General features: G+C 50.1%; 1 protein-coding gene and 1 pseudogene across 1 annotated transcript in view; both read left to right on the top strand.

The window, feature by feature from the left end:
- Window positions 1-23,749, top strand: part of MUC5B (mucin 5B, oligomeric mucus/gel-forming) — a 54,501-nt gene that overhangs the window by 18,079 nt on the left and 12,673 nt on the right. The window contains exons 25-32 of the mRNA XM_043970576.1: window positions 441-620; window positions 1,334-1,573; window positions 4,536-4,692; window positions 5,300-5,428; window positions 10,070-10,214; window positions 10,563-10,606; window positions 10,697-10,897; window positions 12,030-22,913. Of these exons, the coding sequence (XP_043826511.1) occupies window positions 441-620; window positions 1,334-1,573; window positions 4,536-4,692; window positions 5,300-5,428; window positions 10,070-10,214; window positions 10,563-10,606; window positions 10,697-10,897; window positions 12,030-22,913 (11,980 nt within the window). The remainder of the gene's footprint in view (window positions 1-440; window positions 621-1,333; window positions 1,574-4,535; window positions 4,693-5,299; window positions 5,429-10,069; window positions 10,215-10,562; window positions 10,607-10,696; window positions 10,898-12,029; window positions 22,914-23,749) is intronic.
- Window positions 6,784-7,770, top strand: LOC122733001 (annotated as a pseudogene).

Here is a 23,749-nt window from a genome sequence, read left to right on the forward strand (position 1 = left end):
TTCCTCTGATCTCGCCCTGCCACTCCATGCCCCGACATCAGTGGGCCATTGGGGGTCTGCCCAATGCTAGAGACCTGCCTCACTTTCTTCCACCCCAGGTTTCCCTGGCCTTCAGCCTCACTTGGCCTTTAGTGTTGCCCCTGCCCTGACTATCCTCTGGAGTCAAGCAGAATAGGGCTGGGCCATCTTCCATGGGTGGCTATGGGTGTGGAAGATACCTTCAGACAACCAGGCATCCCTAGGGCACTCCCCGGCACCCACTTCTAGCCAAAGAAAAAGCCTAAAGTCCAATCCCAAATAACCAGATTGCTGGGTGGTCAGTGCTGCCCCCTCCCCTAGAAGAATATGGGGGAGAATGAGTTCCTGGCACAGGAGAACTGATGGGAAAGCCTACAGCTGGAGCACCAGCTCAGATGCCCCCCACCTTCCTCCCTTGCCAGGGAACTGAACTGATATTCAACGAGGGAACTGTGAAAGTGGTGGAAAGAGGCACAGGCGAGGAGGTGTCGTACAAGATCCACTCCAGAGGCATCTACATGGTCCTAGAGACCGAAGTGGGGGTGGTTTTGATGTGGGACCGGAAAACCAGCATCTTCATTAAGTTACAGCAGCGCTACAAGGTCAGGCCCGGCCCCAACCCTGGCTCAGGGGAGAGGGAGCCTTTAGCAGAAGCAGCCATCTGCCTCCACCTCTGTCATGCCCGGGGCTGCCTCTTCCACCTCTTTTGTGTCCTGATTCTGCCTCAGGCCAGCTGTGTAGCCTTGGGGAAGCCCCTTCCCCTCTCTGGGCCTCCATTTCCCATCTGTATGTGAGGAAGGTGTGAGAAAAACCTGCGTCCTGTTCTCTGAGGTTGGGGCTCGTCTTCAGTTGAATAGAGGTGTCAGTATTTGCACAATCTGCCTGCCAGGGAGTGTCCCTCCAGACCCCTCTGCCTGTCAAGCGTCACATCCATAGAAAAGCTCCCTCCTCCAGGACTGCCAGGTTGGCGGTTTCCCTTATGGTGGAGGTCCCAATACCCTCCCCCCCTCCATCCCAGGTAGTGGGCAGTCTGCCACGGCTGTGGCCAGCTCAGAGCTGAGTGGGGCAGGTCTGTGTCCAGGCCTGAGGTCCTGCAGCCTGGTGGGACCCCGCACTCTGTCCCCAGAGCATAAGAGAGCATCATCCTCCACATAGGCCTCCTGGAGTGGGTGGAACATACCCATTTGGGATGGTCAGTGTTGATTGCAGAGTGCTGTCCTCAGTCCAGGAGATCCCGCGATGGGGCGTCATCTCCAGAGCAAGGCACCAGTTCCCATGGGGGTCCTGACCCTGCTCTCTGGGTTTCTGTGTGCAGGGGAAGGTCTGCGGACTCTGCGGGAACTATGACGGCAACAGCGTTAACGACTTTACCACCAGGAGCCTCTTGGTGGTGGGAGATGTGCAGGAGTTTGGCAACAGCTGGAAGATGTCCCCATCCTGCCCGGACGCTGTCCCCACCAGGGACCCCTGTACAGCCAACCCTTACCGCAAGGCCTGGGCCCAGAAGCAGTGCAGCATCATCAACAGCGCCGTCTTCTCTGCCTGCCACTCTCAGGTACTTCAAGGGGATGCCAGGGGTCATTTCTCTGGGCCAGGTGCCTGAGGAGCTGAGCCAAGGTCAGACGTGATCACCTCCTCAGTGGTCCTCGGCCACGTGCCACTACCGACCCTTCACTGAGTTGGCGTCGTGTCCCTTCCCATCTCCCATAAAGGGTGGAGCCTTGAAAATGGGCTCTGCAGACGTTTCTGCTGTACAAAGCCAGACCAGGCGCCCCAGGGAAAGAGGCTGCCTTGCCTCCTTCCTGCCATGGCCCTGCCCAGCCCACATTCTCCTCCTCTCCAGAAGAAGTCCTTGCTAGGGATACAAAAATAACAATTACCCATCCCTGCCATCCTGGAGGACACAACTTAGTCACAAATAACAACAGTACAAGGAAAGCTGAGCAGATAAAGGGAACTCATTCCATAGGGGTCAGGGGAGACTTTGGGAAGAGTGGAGTCTGGAGGGAGGACTGGGCTTCAGACAGACTTCTACCTACTCAGGGGCCTCTTTCTGCACTCCATTTCATTCTCCACACCCACAGCCACCCAAATCCTATTTCCCAGGCTGGGATGCTGCGGTTATTCCTCTGCTCCCAAACCTCCAATGGCTCCCTTTGCTTCCTAAACACCCCTCCTTTATACTAAAATAAGGTCAAAATGGGTACATGATTTAGACATAAAAGGTGATAGCATAGGTAAATTAGGAGAGGAAGAAGTAGTTTACCTTTCAGATCTTTGGAAAGGAGAACAGTTTATGACCAAACAAGAGATAGAGAATATTATGAAATGCAAAATGGATGATTTTGATTACATTAAATTAAAAGGTTTTTGCACAAACAGAAGTAATGCATCCAAAATTAGAAGGGAGGCAGAAAGCTGGGAGACAATTTTTTAGCCAGTACTTCTGATAAAGGCCTCATGTCTAAAATATATAGGGAACTAAATCAAATTTTTAAGAATGCAGGCCATTCCCCAATTGAGAAATGGTCAAAGGGTATGAACAGGAAGTTTTCTGATGAATAAATCAAAGCTATCCATTGCCATATGAAAAAATGCTCTAAATCACTATTGATTAGAGAAATGCAAATTAAAACAACTCTGAGGTATCACCTGACACCAATCAGATTGACTAATATGACCAAAAAAGGAAAATAAATGTTGGAGAAGCTGTGGAAAAATTGGAATACTAATGCATTGTTGGTGGAGCTGTGAACTGATCCAACCATTCTGGAGAGCAATTTGGAATTATGCCCAAAGGGCTATAAAGCTGTGCATACCTTTTGACCCAGCAATACCACTATTGGGTTTTTTTCCCAAGGAGATCATAGAAAAGGGAAAAGGACGCACATGTACAAAAATATTTATAGCTGCTTTTTTTGTGGTGGCAAGGAATTGGAAATTGAGGGGAATACTATTGTGCTGTAAGAAATGATGAGCAGGCAGATTTCAGAGAAACCTGGAAGGATTTGCATGAACTGATGATGAGTGAGATGAGCAGAACATTGTACACTGTATCAACAACATTATGTGTTGATCAACTATGATAGACTTGATTCTTCTCAGCAATACAATGGTCCAAGATAGTTCCAAAGGACTCATGATGGAAAATGTGGAATATGGATGCAGATTGAACCGTACTATTTCTATTGTTTTTGGTGGTGGTGTTTTTCTTTTTTGAGGTTTTTCCTTTTTGCTCTGATTTTTCTTCCACAGCATGACTAATGCAGAAATATGTTTAATGTTAGTGTGTGTATATATACATATACATATACATAAACACACACACACACACACACACACACACACACACACACACACACACATATATATATATATATAAAACCTATATCAGATTACTTGCTGTCTTGGGGAGGGAGAAAAATTTGAAACTAGAAATCTTATAAAAACAAATGTTGAAAACTATCTCCACATGTAACTAAATACCCTTCCTCCCATCTCCCACGATTCTCTTCCCTTATCTCGAGTCAAACTGAACACTCACCGTCCCTTGTTCTTGTCCCCTCTTCTCTGGTACTCCCTGAGGCTCCCAAGGGCTTAGTACTGAGTTCTGCTGCCCAAACTTAGAGGAAGCCTGACCTGGAAAAGTGTGCTGATGAGAGCCCTGAGTTTGAATCCTGCCTCAGTTTACAAGCTGTGTGACTGTCAGTCTCCCTGAGTAGCCTCACTTACTCAGTCGATAAAATGTAACCTCACAGTATTGTTGTAGAGTTCCCATGACAATAATGGCTGAGAATCAGGCAAGAGAGGGCTGCATATGCCTCAAGTCCTCGTAGAAATGTCAGGCTGGATTTGGGGGGTTTGTTTGTTGAAGCTGGGGAGATTGGAATCGCAGAGAATGCAGTTGAACTACAGCCAAACTCAGTGATCCTGAGAAGCACCTAATGTGCGCTGGGCCCCCCAGAATGATGGAGCCCTTTTCCCTTCCCTGAGTGCCCACTGCAGGCACATTGGGGTCTCCCTCTTGGGGCCATGGCTGGTGGACCTATTTAGACAGTTTGTGCTGGACCTCAGGCTGGGGTCAGGGCCTGGTGAGTCACAGGCTCAGCTCAGCCTTTCTAGCCAAAATGGCATGCCTCTATTAAGTACCTGCTGTATATAGGGGCCCAGGCTGAAGCTGGGACGGGCATGACCTTTAAATAAGATAGTCACAATCTGGCATTGATGGGCAAGGGCTGGGCAGGGAGGACTGGGGTCACAGAAGCTAAGCCAAGCCAACCAACCAGAGTTTGGGAGCTGCTGCCATGGGCTGGGACCTGGGCTCAGAAAGATAGAACATTTCCTAGTCTCTGCCCATCAGGAGCTTCTGTTGCTGGGCATGGGGTGGGAGGAAGAAGATAAAGCATGGAAGAAAAGGATGGCTGGGAAGGCTTCTGAGGAAAGCCAAGGGTGGAGGGGCAGGCAGAGAATCAGAGGCTGCAGTGGGGCTCGGACCCTTAGCTCCTCTTCCCTTCCAGGTGGACTCCACCAAATACTACGAGGCCTGTGTGTCAGACGCGTGTGCTTGCGACACTGGTGGAGATTGTGAGTGTTTCTGCACAGCTGTGGCAGCCTACGCACAGGCCTGCAATGATGTGGGTGTCTGCGTCTCCTGGAGAAAGCCGGATATATGTCGTGAGTTGATGGTGCATCTTCCAGTCCCTTCTTCCTGACACACCGAAGTGTGTGTGTGGGGTACAGAGCATGCACACCCTGGTACGATCTGACACATACAAGCAGCACGCTTGTATGTGCTTGAAGCATACAACCTACCTCAGTCACACCCATGGCAGTCATTTTAAACAGCTCCAGGCCCCTCATTCTATCAGAGCAGACCTAGCCCTGTACCTGAAACAGGACAGACAGAAGCAGAGTTGGAAGAGCTCCCAGCTGGGAGCAGGCAGGCCAGACATCATAAAGGTGGGGTCCAAGCAGTGGCCAGGTGAGGCTGCCCACAGCCATAGTCAGTGAGTGGTGCTGGAAAAGGCTTTGATGAATTAGTAGCAATCCCCAAGGTGAAGCAGGGAAATGAGGGATTACAGACATTGGGACCTACCTGAGCAAGATCATGGAGGTGGGAGAAGACAGGCTGGATATAACAGATGTGGAATAGAAGCATGACTCATTCCCCTGCATCCTGGGAATTTAGGAGAATGGCTGGTCTGGGGACTTAGTCTTGCTAGCCAGCCAGGAAAGCCCTCCTCTTCTCCTCTTCCCACTCCTCCCCTCTCCTTGCCCTCAGCCATGTTCTGTGACTTCTACAATGTCCACGGGGAGTGTGACTGGCACTACCAGCCATGCGGAGCACCTTGTCTGAAGACCTGTCGCAACCCGAGTGGGAAGTGCTTGGTGAATTTACCTGGGTTAGAAGGTACGTGCACCCCTGAGAGATTAATCTCAATTCCCAAAGAAGAAAACAGAAAGCCCAGGACCAGGGACAGCTCTCTGGGGATGGGCAGGGGGCAGGATCAGCTCCATTTCTGATCTACGCTCCATCATCATTCAATCAACAAGCAATTATTAAATGCTTGCCATGCTCCAGGAACTGTGCTAGGGATACATAGAAAGTCCAGAACAGTCCTTGACCACAAAGGACTCCTGTATCAAAGGACACAATATGGTATGTGTGTATACAATGTCAATGGAAGGAAATCTCAAAGAGAGAGGGGCTAGCAGCTGGGGAAACCAGGAAAGGCATCCTACAGAAGGCAGAGTTTGAGGTGAGCCTGGAAGGAGGCCCGAGAAGCTAAGAGGTGAAAGGGAGGTGGAAGAACATTCCAGGCACGGGGGATAGAGACGGGAGATACAGTGTCATGTACAGGGACCAGTCAGGGGGCCAGTGTGACTGGGTCAAAGGGGACATGTTGGGGAGTAAAGTGTAAGAATGCTGGAAAGGTGGGAAGGGAGCATGTTAGAAGGGGTTTTCAATACCAGACAGAACATTTTGTATTTGCTCTTGGAGATGGCAGGGAGCTACTGGAGATTGTTTGATAACGGTGTGACATGGTCAAGATGTGCACGTTAGGAAAAGCCCTTTGGTGGCTGAATGAAAGATGGACTGAAGTGGGGAGAGATCCAAGTAGGTAGACCCTCCAGTAGCTATTACGATAGTCCAGGTGTGAGGTGATGAGAGTCTGCACCAAGGTGGGGACAGTGTCAGAGAAGAGAAGGGGGCGTTGGAGAGACACTGCAGAGGAGGGGAAAAAGACCAGAGATCCAGTGGAAGCGACATTGGCAAGCCTTGGCATCATATTGGATCCGGGAGGGGTGAGAGAGAGTAAGGACTTCAGGATGGCTCCTAGCTTATGAGTCTGAGGGACTGGGAAGATGGTAATGCCCTTGACAACAATTGGGAAGTTCAAAATGACATGGTTTGGGGGTGGGGAAGATAATGACTTTTTCTTTTGTTTTTTTTTTTGGGGGGGGGGAGGGCAATGAGGGTTAAGTGACTTGCCCAGGGTCACACAGTTAGTACATGTCAAGTGTCTGAGGCCGGATTCAGGTCCTCCTGAATCCAGGGCTGGTGTTTTATCCACTGCACCACCTAGCTGCCCCAGATAATGACTTTTTCTTTGGCTATATTGAGCTTTAGGTGCCTATAGGACAAACATGTCTGGCTGTCATAGTTGGTAATGAAGGACTTGAGCTCAGAAGAGATACTAGGGCTGGGCCCAGAAAGAGGAAAGGAAGAGGCAGAGGTGGAAACAGCAGCAGAGGTAGCAGCAGATGTCAACCAAAAATTTCCAAGTCAGCTATGGGGACTGGATCTGCCCTGATAAGAAATGTGGAAATGTAAACTTTGTAAGAACTAGTTGTAACTGGCTTGGTAGAGAAAAACCAGCTGAAGCCAAGATGATGAAAGCTGGTGGGACTGAAATCAGAGGATTTCAGTGAGAAGAGCTAAGGCCTATTTAATATTTGTGACTGGCAGTGGGAAGGGGCTTTCGAATGAATTGGCCAGATCAATACTCCCATATGTGCTAAGCTATAGGAAAGGACAAAATGTGGTAGAGGTCTTAATGAAAGAGAAAATGAGGAGTATATTGAATGAGAAGAATCTGATGGAGAAAATGACAAGTTTGGTCAGAAGAAGAACAAGCAGAAAGGAAGGGCAGTTGGACCCACCTCTATCTCAAAGGAAGTTGAAGATGAAGGAAGGGAGGAGAAGAAGGTGAGGAGGATGATCTAAATGTGAACTGAATGAAGATGATGTCGATCTTTCCAAAGATAACCTTGGTGCCAGTGAAGAGGAAGACCTCACACAAAAGAAGTCATTCAGTCTTGGTCTTCCCACTCCTGATCTGCCTCGTATTCATCTTCCTACTCAGGCTCAAGGTCAAGGGTAATATCAGATGAAATTTCAGAATCTAACTTCTTTATTGACACATTTTGGTTTTCCTTAATTGATTTAAGTTTTCACTTTATTGGAGACAGCTAGGTGGCGCAGTGGATAAAGCACTGGCCTTGGATTCAGGAGGACCTAGGTTCAAATCTGATCTCAGACACTTGACACTAGTTGTGTGACCCTGGGCAAGTCACTTAACCCTCATTGCCCTAACAAAAAAAGAAAAAGGGAAAAAAATGTTTTCACTCTATTTCGGAGAGTTCATCTTCTATAACAAGTGATTTCCTTTAGATAACCCATTTGTCTCAATTAACTTTTTAATCTGTTAATGTGTTTTTTGATAGTCCTTCCCCAAAATTAAGATGTAAAATGAGACTTTCTTTGGAGGTATCTCTTTGTCTGTTCTAGCCCTCTTTTACTGAATTTTTTTTGTTGTTGTTGAGGCAATTGGGGTTAAGTGACTTGCCCAGGGTCACACAGCTAGTAGGCTCTTCAGCTAGAATCAGTCAGGTCCTGAGTTTGAATCTGGCTTCAGATACTAGCTGTATGACCCTGGGTAAATCACTTAACGTCTGTCTGCCTCAGTTTCCTCATCTTCAAAATGGGGATATAATTGCACCTACTTCACAGGACTGTTGTGAGGATCAAGTGAGATGATAATTGTAAAGTGCTTAGTATGGCGCCTGGCACATACTAAATGCTATATAAATGTTGGTTACTGTTATTGTTACATAAATGTTAGTTACTATAGAATGTCAGTTATTATTACTGTGATTTTGCCTTTCTTTGTATCCCAGAACTTAGCACAGTGTCTGACATACAATATGTACTATATAACTGTTTATTCCCCCCCACCTTTTTTTTTTCTTTTTGCTCTTCTTGAGTGTTGGAAAAGGTGGGCTGGAAAAAAATATCCGATAAAAATCTTAAGACATTTCTGAATAAAGATTGTTTTTAAGTTTTGCATTGATGTTTCTAGAAAATTAAAAGATCAGATTTAAGCTGATAAAATGTAGAGGAGTTATTGGAGTTTCTGTCCGTCTGTTGAGAGGCTTCTGTTCATGATTCACACTAGCCGGTGTTAAGAACAGTAGACTTTTGAGATTTTACAACCTGTGCATTGCTCTGAGGGAGAATGGATAATGTTTAAAGCATTGGCAAGGCAAGAAATGTGTTTAATTCTTTTATTTTAACCATCATTTACCATGGAGCAGTTAAATTTTTTTTAGTTGTGCCTTCAAATATCTGACATTATTTGACTCTCTGGTACTTGGGATGTAATAACTTTTTGGTGTACTTGTGTTATAAGTTGTATGTAGTGAAAGCCTGCTGTGTCCAAATAGTAATTAAGGGGAAAGTTAAGCTCACCTGTGGAAAAGTGGGTTGAATGAGAAGAATCTGATGGAGTATAAACCAGAAATTGTTTCATTCTGTTTCTCTGGTTTATTCTTTCTCTTGAAAGCTTTGTACTGGAGTATGACTTCATATTTTATAATACCTGGGTACAATGAGATCCACACAAGACTGAGTGAGTTTTAATGGGTATTGAATGATAGATTAGGTGTTGTGGATTTTCCCACAGTTATTCCCTAAAGTAATTCTTTTCTATGATTGGAGAGAAAAGTTAAGGTGGAAAATGATCAGTGCCCTAAATTTACATAGTTCTTTCAAGTAACTTGATGTGCTTCATGAAGTAATGACACAGGTAAAAAATAAGTTTTAGTTGCATCTAAGGAGTAAAAAATAGTCACTTACATGTTATTTTTCAAACAGTAATAAAAACTAAAAGCATTCTTGTAAAAAAAAAAGACACTAGTGCTTGGCAAGGAGAAGGGGCACCTCCTCATCCCAGACTGAAAGAAAGGAGAAGATGGTGGGGAGGATGTCTGAGTGAGGTGGGCATAAGAGGACAAGGAACTCAGGACGATTTTTCTTCCGTCCAGAATGAGGCCCTCAAATGAGAGGGGAGAGGGAGGGCACCATAGAAGGCTGGAGGAGGAGGTTTAGAACAGCCTTGTTGGTGAGTGTGCTAGAGACTCAGTGAAGGAGAAACGGAACAGGCACCTTGTTGCAGTGCGGTTAGGGTCAGGGGCTATGTAAGCGGGGGCGGTGGCAGCAGATGGCAGGAGTGATCCCAAACTGTCAGGGTATGATTAGTGATAAGGCGAAGGGGCAAGGACTTGAGAGGAGAAAACAGTCTATTGTTAAACTGGTTGACCAAGGAGTCAAGAAGGGAAAGGAAGGAGATTTTGGCCAGTGCCAGGGTACTGGCCAGGGGTTCACAGGGGCAGTCTCCATTCAGGCTGCACTGAAATCTGTCAGGGAGGAACCTGCTGTATCCCGCTTGGGCACAGCTCTTGTTGTTAGGAAGTTATTCTGACATGCAGACTAAATCCGCTTTGGGATTTCTCCCTCCCTTATTGCTCCGGGTTCTGTCCCTTGGGACCAGACAGAACCAACCCCATCCCTCCTCCCCATGACGCCCCCACCCCCAGCCTTCTCTTCCCAGACTGAACACTGCCAGCTCCTTACAGCAATCCTCCTCCCACACAGCAGGGACTTGAAAGGCCTTTGGCCATCCTGGGAGGGGGCTGTCTGCCCTCCTCCCTCCTCTTCCTTGGGCAGAGGACCTCTCACTGAAGCCTTGCTCCTCTCTGTCTGCTTCAGGCTGCTACCCAAACTGCCCGGCTGAGAAACCTTTCTTCAGTGAAAGCCAGATGAAGTGTGTTGACCAATGTGGCTGTTACGATAAAGATGGAAACTATTATGATGTTGGAGACAAAGTTGTGAGCCAAGCCAACTGTCAGAGCTGGTATGTAAGAAGGGTGGTCCTTCCCTTGGCTTGGGGGATCAGGAGAGCTCTGGACAATACCTGCCCCTGAATTTCCAATAAGGGGCAATGAAGGGATACCATTCATTTCAATGTGCATTTATTAAACACCTACTAGATTCAGAGTCACTACACTAACAGGAAAGGTCTCAGGTAGAAGACATTGCCTGAGCTGCATACATTGAAAAAAAGCTAAGAATTCTGAGATAAGGAAGGGAAGAGGGCCCGCACGTCAGGTGCGGTGGCAGCTTGGGATTTGGCATTGGCTGTGGTGCCTGTGGGTTTATTTCCCATGCCCCACATTCTTTCACCTCTCCTTCTAACCCCTAGTAACTGCACCACGAGTGGCATCCAGTGTATCCAGGACCAAAATGGTGAGTAAGCTGCCCAGGTGCCTGGGGCGGGGGACTCACAGCTCTTCAGACAGGGATTGAATGATACCATTTGGTCTTCTGGCTTCCCAGAGTGCACTTGCTTGTATGAGGGTCACACGTACCACATCCATGAGGTTATTTACAACACGACTGATGGCCTGGGAGCCTGCCTCATCGCCATCTGCGGAGAAAATGGGGAGATCATGCGGATGTCACAAGAATGCCCTGTGATGCCCTCCACCAGCGTGCCCTTCACCTTCACAACCAGCAGGACACCAGGGTCCACTGCAGGTAGCCTCTATGGTGCATTTGTCTGAAAGAATCTCTAGAATTCCTGCCAGCCCTAGCACCCAGCATCACTTGTGATGGTGACAGTTAAACATAAAGATTAATGATAATCATTTGATACTAAGACAACAGACCCCTGTCCATTTAAGAGCCCGGACCATTCCCGAGCACAGCCACATCCCCGTTTCTTGGGCCAAGTGTTCGGAAATGTCCAACAGGGAAATAGACTTTTCCTATTTAGTGTGGATGTTCAGAATCCCAGCCTGGGAGAGTTTGGCTGGGGGGGGGGCAGTTCTTGACAGCTGCCTAATCCAGCCACTCAGTCTTACCAAGAGGAAGGACTCGCCTTTCATCCCATGGCTAGTGATGAGCGGATGCTGGGGGTCTTGGCTGTAAGCCTGGGGTTCTGATCACCACGAGGCCTCATTCAAGGGGGCCGATCCCTGTTCCTCTGGGGCCTGCTGGTGACCAGCTGGGATCTCTAATGCTCCTTCATGGCTCCATGTGCACATCACTCCTCTGGAGAGCCTGATGTCACCTGGCCTGTGAAGAACCAAAGTTTCTAAGGTGTCACTGGAAGCCAGGCTCCCAGAGGCCTCCAGCAGCACTGTCAGGGCTGTACCATTGGGAGGGTAGGCCCAGGTGGGCATGATAGGATCTCTTAGACAGGCCACATGATGGATTTGGGGCTGGAAGACTGGGGTTCGAATCCCAGTGCTGACACGCTCTGGCAGCCTTGACTGTAGCAGTAAGCTTTTCCATAAGCAGCCCGCAGACAGGATCCCAGGAGACCAGCACCAAAAGCCCATGAGGGAGGAGATACTGTGCTCCCACTTCGGCTCAAACAGGTGGAAGTGACTGGCCTCCAGCCACATGGTAGGCTGCACACTCAGGGCTGCAGGGCTGCAGGGCTCCAGGGCTCCAGGGCTCCAGGGCTGCAGGGCTGCAGGGCTGCAGGGCTCCAGGGCCATTCCATTAGGGCTCACATCCTCTCCTCAGGAAGCCACCCTTGCTTTCCCTGAAACAAGAGCTGCTGTGACAAGGGCCCCAGGTGCTCGGCGGGTGTCTATTCCGTGGGTACTTTCACTATAGACCAGGATCCTCAAGAGATTTCCCTTTGTTTCTGTCTGTGCAGGGCCTGCCACTACCATCTCAGCAGCTTCCACAGTGTGCGTGCGAGAAGCTTGTGACTGGTCTGGATGGTATGACAGCAGCACTCCGGGAGCAGGACTCGCCAGCGGAGACTTTGAAACCTTTGAGAACCTACGGCAAAGTGGATATGAAGTCTGCTCCACTGCCCGTGACGTAGAATGCAGGGCTCGAGCATTTCCTGCCATGTCCCTAGAAGAAGTGGGACAGAAGGTGGAGTGCAGCGTCTCTCGTGGGCTGATCTGCTACAATGCAGAACAGGACCCACCCTTGTGCCACGACTATGAGATCCGCCTGCTGTGCTGCAGCTACCAGCCTTGTGGTGGGTCCACAGCTGGGAGGAGCAGCCTGCCTGTCCCAAGACCCACAACCAGAGCTAGACCGTCCACAGAGCCCCTCCAAACATCGGCCTTGACCTCACAGACATGGTCTACCCCGACCACAGTCACTACGCTCAGCGTGTCCTGTCAGCCCCAGTGCCAATGGACAGAGTGGTTTGATACAGATTACCCCAAGTCAGAAGCACTTGGGGGAGACACTGAGACATATGACAGGATCAGGAAAATGGGAAAGGACTTGTGCCAGGAACCCCAGGGCATTGAATGCCAGGCAGAGAACTACCCTGACCTGACTATTGAACAAGTAGGACAGGTTGTCCACTGTGATGTGCGTTTTGGCTTCATCTGTAGCAATAAAGAACAGCCAGGTATATTCAAAATGTGTCAGAACTACAAGATAAGGGTTCTGTGTTGTGATGACAGCCATTGTCATGGAAGGACCACAGTGACATCACCAGCAGCAACACTGGAATTGACCACCACCCGCAGGACAGGAACCACAGTACAAACATCTGTCCACATTAAAAGCCTGTTGACAGAGAGAAGCCCAGCCACTGCCACCACCCAAGAGGCCACACCCATCACTCTCTTGTCCACACATTCACCTCCAAGCTCAGGACCCATCATTACCAGTACAACATCTTCTGCACCTCCCTCATCACCCACCACTGTAATAGGTAGTAGCACAAGGACCTCAGCAGTGCCCACAGCAACAGCTTTGGGTACCACGACGACCAAAACGGTGGAGATGACAACAGCAGCTACACCCAGGCCAAGCCAGCCCATAGTCAGGACAACAATTTCTCCACGCATCCCTTCCTCTACAGAAGCAACACAGACAACACCAGGATCACCCCAGACTCCAAAGACTTCATCGTTGGCCACCACAAGCCTGGTGACAGAGAGAAGCCCAGCCACTGCCACCACCCAAGAGGCCACACCCATCACTCTCTTGTCCACACATTCACCTCCAAGCTCAGGGCCCATCATTACCAGTACAACATCTTCTGCACCTCCCTCATCACCCACCACTGTAATAGGTAGTAGCACAAGGACCTCAGCAGTGCCCACAGCAACAGCCTTGGGTACTACCACCAAAACGGTGGAGATGACAACAGCAGCTACACCCAGGCCAAGCCAGCCCATAGTCAGGACAATTTCTCCACGCATCCCTTCCTCTACAGAAGCAACACAGACAACACCAGGATCACCCCAGACTCCAAAGACTTCATCGTTGGCCACCACAAGCCTGGTGACAGAGAGAAGCCCAGCCACTGCCACCACCCAAGAGGCCACACCCATCACTCTCTTGTCCACACATTCACCTCCAAGCTCAGGGCCCATCATTACCAGTACAACATCTTCTGCACCTCCCTCATCACCCACCACTGTAATAGGTAGTAGCACAAGGACCTCAGCAGTGCCCACAGCAACAGCCTTGGGTACTACCACCAAAACGGTGGAGATGACAACAGCAGCTACACCCAGGCCAAGCCAGCCCATAGTCAGGACAATTTCTCCACGAATCCCTTCCTCTACAGAAGCAACACAGACAACACCAGGATCACCCCAGACTCCAAAGACTTCATCGTTGGCCACCACAAGCTTGGTGACAGAGAGAAGCCCAGCCACTGCCACCACCCAAGAGGCCACACCCATCACTCTCTTGTCCACACATTCACCTCCAAGCTCAGGGCCCATCATTACCAGTACAACATCTTCTGCACCTCCCTCATCACCCACCACTGTAATAGGTAGTAGCACAAGGACCTCAGCAGTGCCCACAGCAACAGCCTTGGGTACTACCACCAAAACGGTGGAGATGACAACAGCAGCTACACCCAGGCCAAGCCAGCCCATAGTCAGGACAATTTCTCCACGCATCCCTTCCTCTACAGAAGCAACACATACAACACCAGGATCACCTCAGACTCCAAAGACTTCATCGTTGGCCACCACAAGCCTGGTGACAGAGAGAAGCCCAGCCACTGCCACCACCCAAGAGGCCACACCCATCACTCTCTTGTCCACACATTCACCTTCAAGCTCAGGGCCCATCATTACCAGTACAACATCTTCTGCACCTCCCTCATCACCCACCACTGTAATAGGTAGTAGCACAAGGACCTCAGCAGTGCCCACAGCAACAGCTTTGGGTACCACGACGACCAAAACGGTGGAGATGACAACAGCAGCTACACCCAGGCCAAGCCAGCCCATAGTCAGGACAACAATTTCTCCACGCATCCCTTCCTCTACAGAAGCAACACAGACAACACCAGGATCACCCCAGACTCCAAAGACTTCAACGTTGGCCACCACAAGCCTGGTGACAGAGAGAAGCCCAGCCACTGCCACCACCCAAGAGGCCACACCCATCACTCTCTTGTCCACACATTCACCTTCAAGCTCAGGGCCCATCATTACCAGTACAACATCTTCTGCACCTCCCTCATCACCCACCACTGTAATAGGTAGTAGCACAAGGACCTCAGCAGTGCCCACAGCAACAGCTTTGGGTACCACGACGACCAAAACGGTGGAGATGACAACAGCAGCTACACCCAGGCCAAGCCAGCCCATAGTCAGGACAATTTCTCCACGCATCCCTTCCTCTACAGAAGCAACACATACAACACCAGGATCACCCCAGACTCCAAAGACATCATCGTTGGCCACCACAAGCCTGGTGACAGAGAGAAGCCCAGCCACTGCCACCACCCAAGAGGCCACACCCATCACTCTCTTGTCCACACATTCACCTCCAAGCTCAGGACCCATCATTACCAGTACAACATCTTCTGCACCTCCCTCATCACCCACCACTGTAATAGGTAGTAGCACAAGGACCTCAGCAGTGCCCACAGCAACAGCTTTGGGTACCACGACGACCAAAACGGTGGAGATGACAACAGCAGCTACACCCAGGCCAAGCCAGCCCATAGTCAGGACAACAATTTCTCCACGCATCCCTTCCTCTACAGAAGCAACACAGACAACACCAGGATCACCCCAGACTCCAAAGACTTCATCGTTGGCCACCACAAGCCTGGTGACAGAGAGAAGCCCAGCCACTGCCACCACCCAAGAGGCCACACCCATCACTCTCTTGTCCACACATTCACCTCCAAGCTCAGGGCCCATCATTACCAGTACAACATCTTCTGCACCTCCCTCATCACCCACCACTGTAATAGGTAGTAGCACAAGGACCTCAGCAGTGCCCACAGCAACAGCCTTAGGTACTACCACCAAAACAGTGGAGATGACAACAGCAGCTACACCCAGGCCAAGCCAGCCCACAGTCAGGACAACAATTTCTCCCCCCTTCCCTTCATCTACAGAAGCAACATCTACAAGAATAAGGCAATCCTCAATCCCAGTAACAACACATGGGAGCACAGCTTTCAGGCCAGGGACTACGACATTAAGTCCTCCTGGCCCCATCTCAACAATTGCAACAATCTTTCCACATATCACAACCCTAGCCTCTACTCCCTGTCAGCCAAAATGTGAGTGGACAGAATGGTTTGATATGGACTTCCCGGTTTCTGGAATCAATGGGGGAGACTTTGAAACATATGATAATATCAGGAAAGCAGGAGGAAAAATTTGCCTAGAGCCCCAAAAACTTGAGTGCCGAGCTGAAAACTACCCTGAAGTAAGTATTGATCAGATTGGTCAGGTTCTGCAATGCACCCTTGAATTTGGGCTGATCTGCAGAAACGAGGATCAAAAGGGAAAATTCAATATGTGCTTCAATTACAACATCCGTGTGCTGTGCTGTGATGACTACTCAGACTGTCCTTCCACAGTAGCAGGGATGACAACCCAAAATGGCTCCCCCTCTGCATCAACCATCAAACCAACAGAGACTCCATCAACACTAGGGAGCACAATACACAAACCTACCATGTCTACTTTACCACTAAGGACATCTACAGAGGAGGCTATTTCAGCTTCCCAAAGTGTTTCTGTTACAATCAAGAACATAACCCACACTTCCTCAGGATCTCAGGGCACAACTTGGAAGTTTACTAGTTCTAATGCCTTGACAGCTCCTCTCTTAACACAAACTGTCCTGATTACCACTGGTCAGTCCACAACAGCAAGAACCTCCCCTCTGGAGTCTACCACAGCAAGACCAAACACCCTCTCAACATCTGGGGCTACTGAGCTTACCAAGTTGCCAAACACAACTCCCGGATCCCTGGGCACCAGCTCATCATTTCAGACCATCTCCACTAGCCAGACGACAACTTTCCACCCCAGTACTTCAGGCACAAGTGTGGCCACGTCAGCCACAGAGTGCCAGCCCACGTGTGTGTGGACAGACTGGTTTGATCAGAGCTACCCAGTTCCTGGACAAAGTGGTGGAGACTTTGAGACCTATGACAACATCCGGGCTTCTGGGGAAACCATCTGTGAGAAGCCCACAGAGATTCAGTGTCGGGCAGAGAAGTACCCGACCCTGCCCCTCAGTGAAGTGAAACAGGATGTGGAATGCAATGTGAGCATTGGCCTGATCTGCAGAAACCAGGACCAGGATGGACCCACAAAATACTGCTTGAACTATCACATCAGAGTGCTTTGCTGTGACTATAGCCACTGCCCAACCACCCCATCTCCTCCACTTCCCACCATATCTACCATGACCCCAAGAGGTTCTTCCATTTCTCCCACTATTACCACCAAAACCTCCACACAAACTACTTCTCAACCCATTGGCACAACACAGAAAGTAACCACATCTTATTCACTGCCAACTCTATCTTACAGTGAGACCTCTAGTGTGCCCACCACACACACTAATTCTGAGTCCACAAGGATCCACTCTTGGTCCTCAACTGTCTCTGGTGGAACCACCCTTTCAGTATCTCCCACTCCCAGCAGTATGGTCACCAGGACTGTGACTGCATCTACACGACCGACCTCTCCGCGGGGATCCTCAAATCTCCCAAAGGTTAGCAGTCCAGCCACAGCATCCACAACCTGTGAACCCATCTGCATTTGGACAGACTGGTTTGATCAGAGCTACCCAATTCCTGGACAAGGTGGTGGAGACTTTGAGACCTATGACAACATCCGGGCTTCTGGGGAAACCATCTGTGAGAAGCCCACAGAGATTCAGTGTCGGGCAGAGAACTACATGGACATACCCATTGACCAACTGGGGCAAGTGGTTGAATGTAATGTGGACATTGGTCTGGTCTGCAGGAACCAAGACCAGTCTGGAAGATTTAAAATGTGCTTCAATTACCACATCAGGGTGCTCTGCTGTGATTACACCTACTGCCCAACAACAGCTAGACCAACAAGCACACCTTACACTGGTACACTGTCTACTGTGGAAACCCACCCTGGCACTACCCCTACACTGCCAACCCTCATCTCCACGACCAAGGCCACTGCCACTGCCACAGGCAGCATGGTGCCCACCACTCAGTGTGTGCCTCAGTGTCGCTGGACAGAGTGGTTTGACACGGACAAACCCAGAACAGGCAGATATGGAGGAGATATTGAGACTTATTACAGCATCGTGGATGCTGGGGGCAAGATCTGCTTGGATCCTATAGCCATCGAGTGCCAGTCATCACTCTACCCAGACATACCCCTTAACCAGCTCAAGCAGGTGGTGCGGTGCAACGTGGATTATGGCTTGATCTGCAGAAACAGTCAGCAGAAGGCTCCTGAGACAACGTGCCTCAACTACCGAATAAGAGTGCAATGCTGTGATGACTACAGCCACTGTGGGACAACTCCCTCTCCAACAGGCACAGGTTCCACAGAATCGGCTTCCTGGACAACATCCTCCACCAGCATCACAACCACGTCTGCCAGCCCCAGATCCTTGGGCACCTCCCCTCAGGTGCCCAGCCTGACGACCAGGGGTACCACACCAACACAAGGCACACAGGGCAAGACTGAGAAAGCTACCAGCTCAGTGCCACTAACCTCTCTGCAATCGACACCTGCCACCACATCACCTGCTGGCCCATCAGCAACAACCACTGTAGGAACCTCCCCTCTGGAGTCTACCACAGCAAGACCAAACACCCTCTCAACATCTGGGGCTACTGAGCTTACCAAGTTGCCAAACACAACTCCCGGATCCCTGGGCACCAGCCCATCATTTCAGACCATCTCCACTAGCCAGACGACAACTTTCCACCCCAGTACTTCAGGCACAAGTGTGGCCACGTCAGCCACAGAGTGCCAGCCCACGTGTGTGTGGACAGACTGGTTTGATCAGAGCTACCCAGTTCCTGGACAAGGTGGTGGAGACTTTGAGACCTATGACAACATCCGGGCTTCTGGGGAAACCATCTGTGAGAAGCCCACAGAGATTCAGTGTCGGGCAGAGAAGTACCCGACCCTGCCCCTCAGTGAAGTGAAACAGGATGTGGAATGCAATGTGAGCATTGGCCTGATCTGCAGAAACCAGGACCAGGATGGACCCACAAAATACTGCTTGAACTATCACATCAGAGTGCTTTGCTGTGACTATAGCCACTGCCCAACCACCCCATCTCCTCCACTTCCCACCATATCTACCATGACCCCAAGAGGTTCTTCCATTTCTCCCACTATTACCACCAAAACCTCCACACAAACTACTTCTCAACCCATTGGCACAACACAGAAAGTAACCACATCTTATTCACTGCCAACTCTATCTTACAGTGAGACCTCTAGTGTGCCCACCACACACACTAATTCTGAGTCCACAAGGATCCACTCTTGGTCCTCAACTGTCTCTGGTGGAACCACCCTTTCAGTATCTCCCACTCCCAGCAGTATGGTCACCAGGACTGTGACTGCATCTACACGACCGACCTCTCCGCGGGGATCCTCAAATCTCCCAAAGGTTAGCAGTCCAGCCACAGCATCCACAACCTGTGAACCCATCTGCATTTGGACAGACTGGTTTGATCAGAGCTACCCAATTCCTGGACAAGGTGGTGGAGACTTTGAGACCTATGACAACATCCGGGCTTCTGGGGAAACCATCTGTGAGAAGCCCACAGAGATTCAGTGTCGGGCAGAGAACTACATGGACATACCCATTGACCAACTGGGGCAAGTGGTTGAATGTAATGTGGACATTGGTCTGGTCTGCAGGAACCAAGACCAGTCTGGAAGATTTAAAATGTGCTTCAATTACCACATCAGGGTGCTCTGCTGTGATTACACCTACTGCCCAACAACAGCTAGACCAACAAGCACACCTTACACTGGTACACTGTCTACTGTGGAAACCCACCCTGGCACTACCCCTACACTGCCAACCCTCATCTCCACGACCAAGGCCACTGCCACTGCCACAGGCAGCATGGTGCCCACCACTCAGTGTGTGCCTCAGTGTCGCTGGACAGAGTGGTTTGACACGGACAAACCCAGAACAGGCAGATATGGAGGAGATATTGAGACTTATTACAGCATCGTGGATGCTGGGGGCAAGATCTGCTTGGATCCTATAGCCATCGAGTGCCAGTCATCACTCTACCCAGACATACCCCTTAACCAGCTCAAGCAGGTGGTGCGGTGCAACGTGGATTATGGCTTGATCTGCAGAAACAGTCAGCAGAAGGCTCCTGAGACAACGTGCCTCAACTACCGAATAAGAGTGCAATGCTGTGATGACTACAGCCACTGTGGGACAACTCCCTCTCCAACAGGCACAGGTTCCACAGAATCGGCTTCCTGGACAACATCCTCCACCAGCATCACAACCACGTCTGCCAGCCCCAGATCCTTGGGCACCTCCCCTCAGGTGCCCAGCCTGACGACCAGGGGTACCACACCAACACAAGGCACACAGGGCAAGACTGAGAAAGCTACCAGCTCAGTGCCACTAACCTCTCTGCAATCGACACCTGCCACCACATCACCTGCTGGCCCATCAGCAACAACCACTGTAGGAACCTCCCCTCTGGAGTCTACCACAGCAAGACCAAACACCCTCTCAACATCTGGGGCTACTGAGCTTACCAAGTTGCCAAACACAACTCCCGGATCCCTGGGCACCAGCCCATCATTTCAGACCATCTCCACTAGCCAGACGACAACTTTCCACCCCAGTACTTCAGGCACAAGTGTGGCCACGTCAGCCACAGAGTGCCAGCCCACGTGTGTGTGGACAGACTGGTTTGATCAGAGCTACCCAGTTCCTGGACAAGGTGGTGGAGACTTTGAGACCTATGACAACATCCGGGCTTCTGGGGAAACCATCTGTGAGAAGCCCACAGAGATTCAGTGTCGGGCAGAGAAGTACCCGACCCTGCCCCTCAGTGAAGTGAAACAGGATGTGGAATGCAATGTGAGCATTGGCCTGATCTGCAGAAACCAGGACCAGGATGGACCCACAAAATACTGCTTGAACTATCACATCAGGGTGCTTTGCTGTGACTATAGCCACTGCCCAACCACCCCATCTCCTCCACTTCCCACCATATCTACCATGACCCCAAGAGGTTCTTCCATTTCTCCCACTATTACCACCAAAACCTCCACACAAACTACTTCTCAACCCATTGGCACAACACAGAAAGTAACCACATCTTATTCACTGCCAACTCTATCTTACAGTGAGACCTCTAGTGTGCCCACCACACACACTAATTCTGAGTCCACAAGGATCCACTCTTGGTCCTCAACTGTCTCTGGTGGAACCACCCTTTCAGTATCTCCCACTCCCAGCAGTATGGTCACCAGGACTGTGACTGCATCTACACGACCGACCTCTCCGCGGGGATCCTCAAATCTCCCAAAGGTTAGCAGTCCAGCCACAGCATCCACAACCTGTGAACCCATCTGCATTTGGACAGACTGGTTTGATCAGAGCTACCCAATTCCTGGACAAGGTGGTGGAGACTTTGAGACCTATGACAACATCCGGGCTTCTGGGGAAACCATCTGTGAGAAGCCCACAGAGATTCAGTGTCGGGCAGAGAACTACATGGACATACCCATTGACCAACTGGGGCAAGTGGTTGAATGTAATGTGGACATTGGTCTGGTCTGCAGGAACCAAGACCAGTCTGGAAGATTTAAAATGTGCTTCAATTACCACATCAGGGTGCTCTGCTGTGATTACACCTACTGCCCAACAACAGCTAGACCAACAAGCACACCTTACACTGGTACACTGTCTACTGTGGAAACCCACCCTGGCACTACCCCTACACTGCCAACCCTCATCTCCACGACCAAGGCCACTGCCACTGCCACAGGCAGCATGGTGCCCACCACTCAGTGTGTGCCTCAGTGTCGCTGGACAGAGTGGTTTGACACGGACAAACCCAGAACAGGCAGATATGGAGGAGATATTGAGACTTATTACAGCATCGTGGATGCTGGGGGCAAGATCTGCTTGGATCCTATAGCCATCGAGTGCCAGTCATCACTCTACCCAGACATACCCCTTAACCAGCTCAAGCAGGTGGTGCGGTGCAACGTGGATTATGGCTTGATCTGCAGAAACAGTCAGCAGAAGGCTCCTGAGACAACGTGCCTCAACTACCGAATAAGAGTGCAATGCTGTGATGACTACAGCCACTGTGGGACAACTCCCTCTCCAACAGGCACAGGTTCCACAGAATCGGCTTCCTGGACAACATCCTCCACCAGCATCACAACCACGTCTGCCAGCCCCAGATCCTTGGGCACCTCCCCTCAGGTGCCCAGCCTGACGACCAGGGGTACCACACCAACACAAGGCACACAGGGCAAGACTGAGAAAGCTACCAGCTCAGTGCCACTAACCTCTCTGCAATCGACACCTGCCACCACATCACCTGCTGGCCCATCAGCAACAACCACTGTAGGAACCTCCCCTCTGGAGTCTACCACAGCAAGACCAAACACCCTCTCAACATCTGGGGCTACTGAGCTTACCAAGTTGCCAAACACAACTCCCGGATCCCTGGGCACCAGCCCATCATTTCAGACCATCTCCACTAGCCAGACGACAACTTTCCACCCCAGTACTTCAGGCACAAGTGTGGCCACGTCAGCCACAGAGTGCCAACCCACGTGTGTGTGGACAGACTGGTTTGATCAGAGCTACCCAGTTCCTGGACAAGGTGGTGGAGACTTTGAGACCTATGACAACATCCGGGCTTCTGGGGAAACCATCTGTGAGAAGCCCACAGAGATTCAGTGTCGGGCAGAGAAGTACCCGACCCTGCCCCTCAGTGAAGTGAAACAGGATGTGGAATGCAATGTGAGCATTGGCCTGATCTGCAGAAACCAGGACCAGGATGGACCCACAAAATACTGCTTGAACTATCACATCAGAGTGCTTTGCTGTGACTATAGCCATTGCCCAACCACCCCATCTTCAAGCTCCTCTACTCCTGTGTCTTCCCATCCAAGGACTCCGAATGTGAGCACACCTACTTTGCAGACATCCACTGGGTCTATATTTTCCACTTCTTTATCCATCTCTCCTGTGCCACAGACATCTCCGACACCCTTCACCTTGACAACTCCATGCTTCTGCTTTGTGTCAGGGGATCTGTTTTCTGCTGGTGAGTAGAATTCTCTACGAGTTCCATCCATCTTCTGGTTTGTGTTTCTTTGGGATCTCTTTGGGTTTGTCATCACCCAATTATTGTCCCAAGTTGAGGGAAAATTAGCTGGGGTTTATTATATATTTGTTACTTAGAAATTAGAGGCTACTGGGCCAGTTTGGGGGCATTAAGCATTTGTTAAAGTCTATTAAGTATTAGTAAAGATAGAGCACATGGCCCAGAAAGTTCAGAAAACCTAGCTAGGATCCAGGGAGAGAATCATCTACGTCCTGCCTCCTTGAGCGTTCCAAGGCCATGAGAGAGATCAGTGAGCACAAGCTCTCTGAGGGAAAGGTGAGAGGCAGCCCTTACACACTGCTTAAAGCTCATTGGCTAGCATCATTCAAATCTATTGGTTCACTGGATCTGAGGGTGATTTGATGCAGTGTGTGCTGAGGTCAGAGCCCAGAGAACAGATCCTCTGGTGGGAACAAAGCTTTCGGGTGGATGTGGTTTTGAGTGAGGTAACTTCCTGACCTTGGGCTGGCCTTAAGAAAGGTCAGGCCAGGGGGCAGCTAGGTGTCACAGTGGACAAAGCACTGGCCCTGGATTCAGGAGGACCTGAGTTCAAATCCGGCCTCAGGCACTTGACACTAGCTGTGTGACCCTAGGCAAATCACTTAACTCTCATTGCCCTGAAAAAAAAAAAAAGAAAGGTCAGGCAAGGCTCTCTCAGCGGGGGCTTCTGGGAGTCCCCAAACCCCTATTATTAATAATTCTCTCACAGGTTATATGATTAGTCCAACAGCTTTTGTGAAATTTTACGGAAATTCTCAAAGCAAAATAAATGCGCC

This window comes from Dromiciops gliroides, chromosome 6 (assembly GCF_019393635.1).
Source record: "Dromiciops gliroides isolate mDroGli1 chromosome 6, mDroGli1.pri, whole genome shotgun sequence".
NCBI lineage: Eukaryota > Metazoa > Chordata > Mammalia > Microbiotheria > Microbiotheriidae > Dromiciops > Dromiciops gliroides.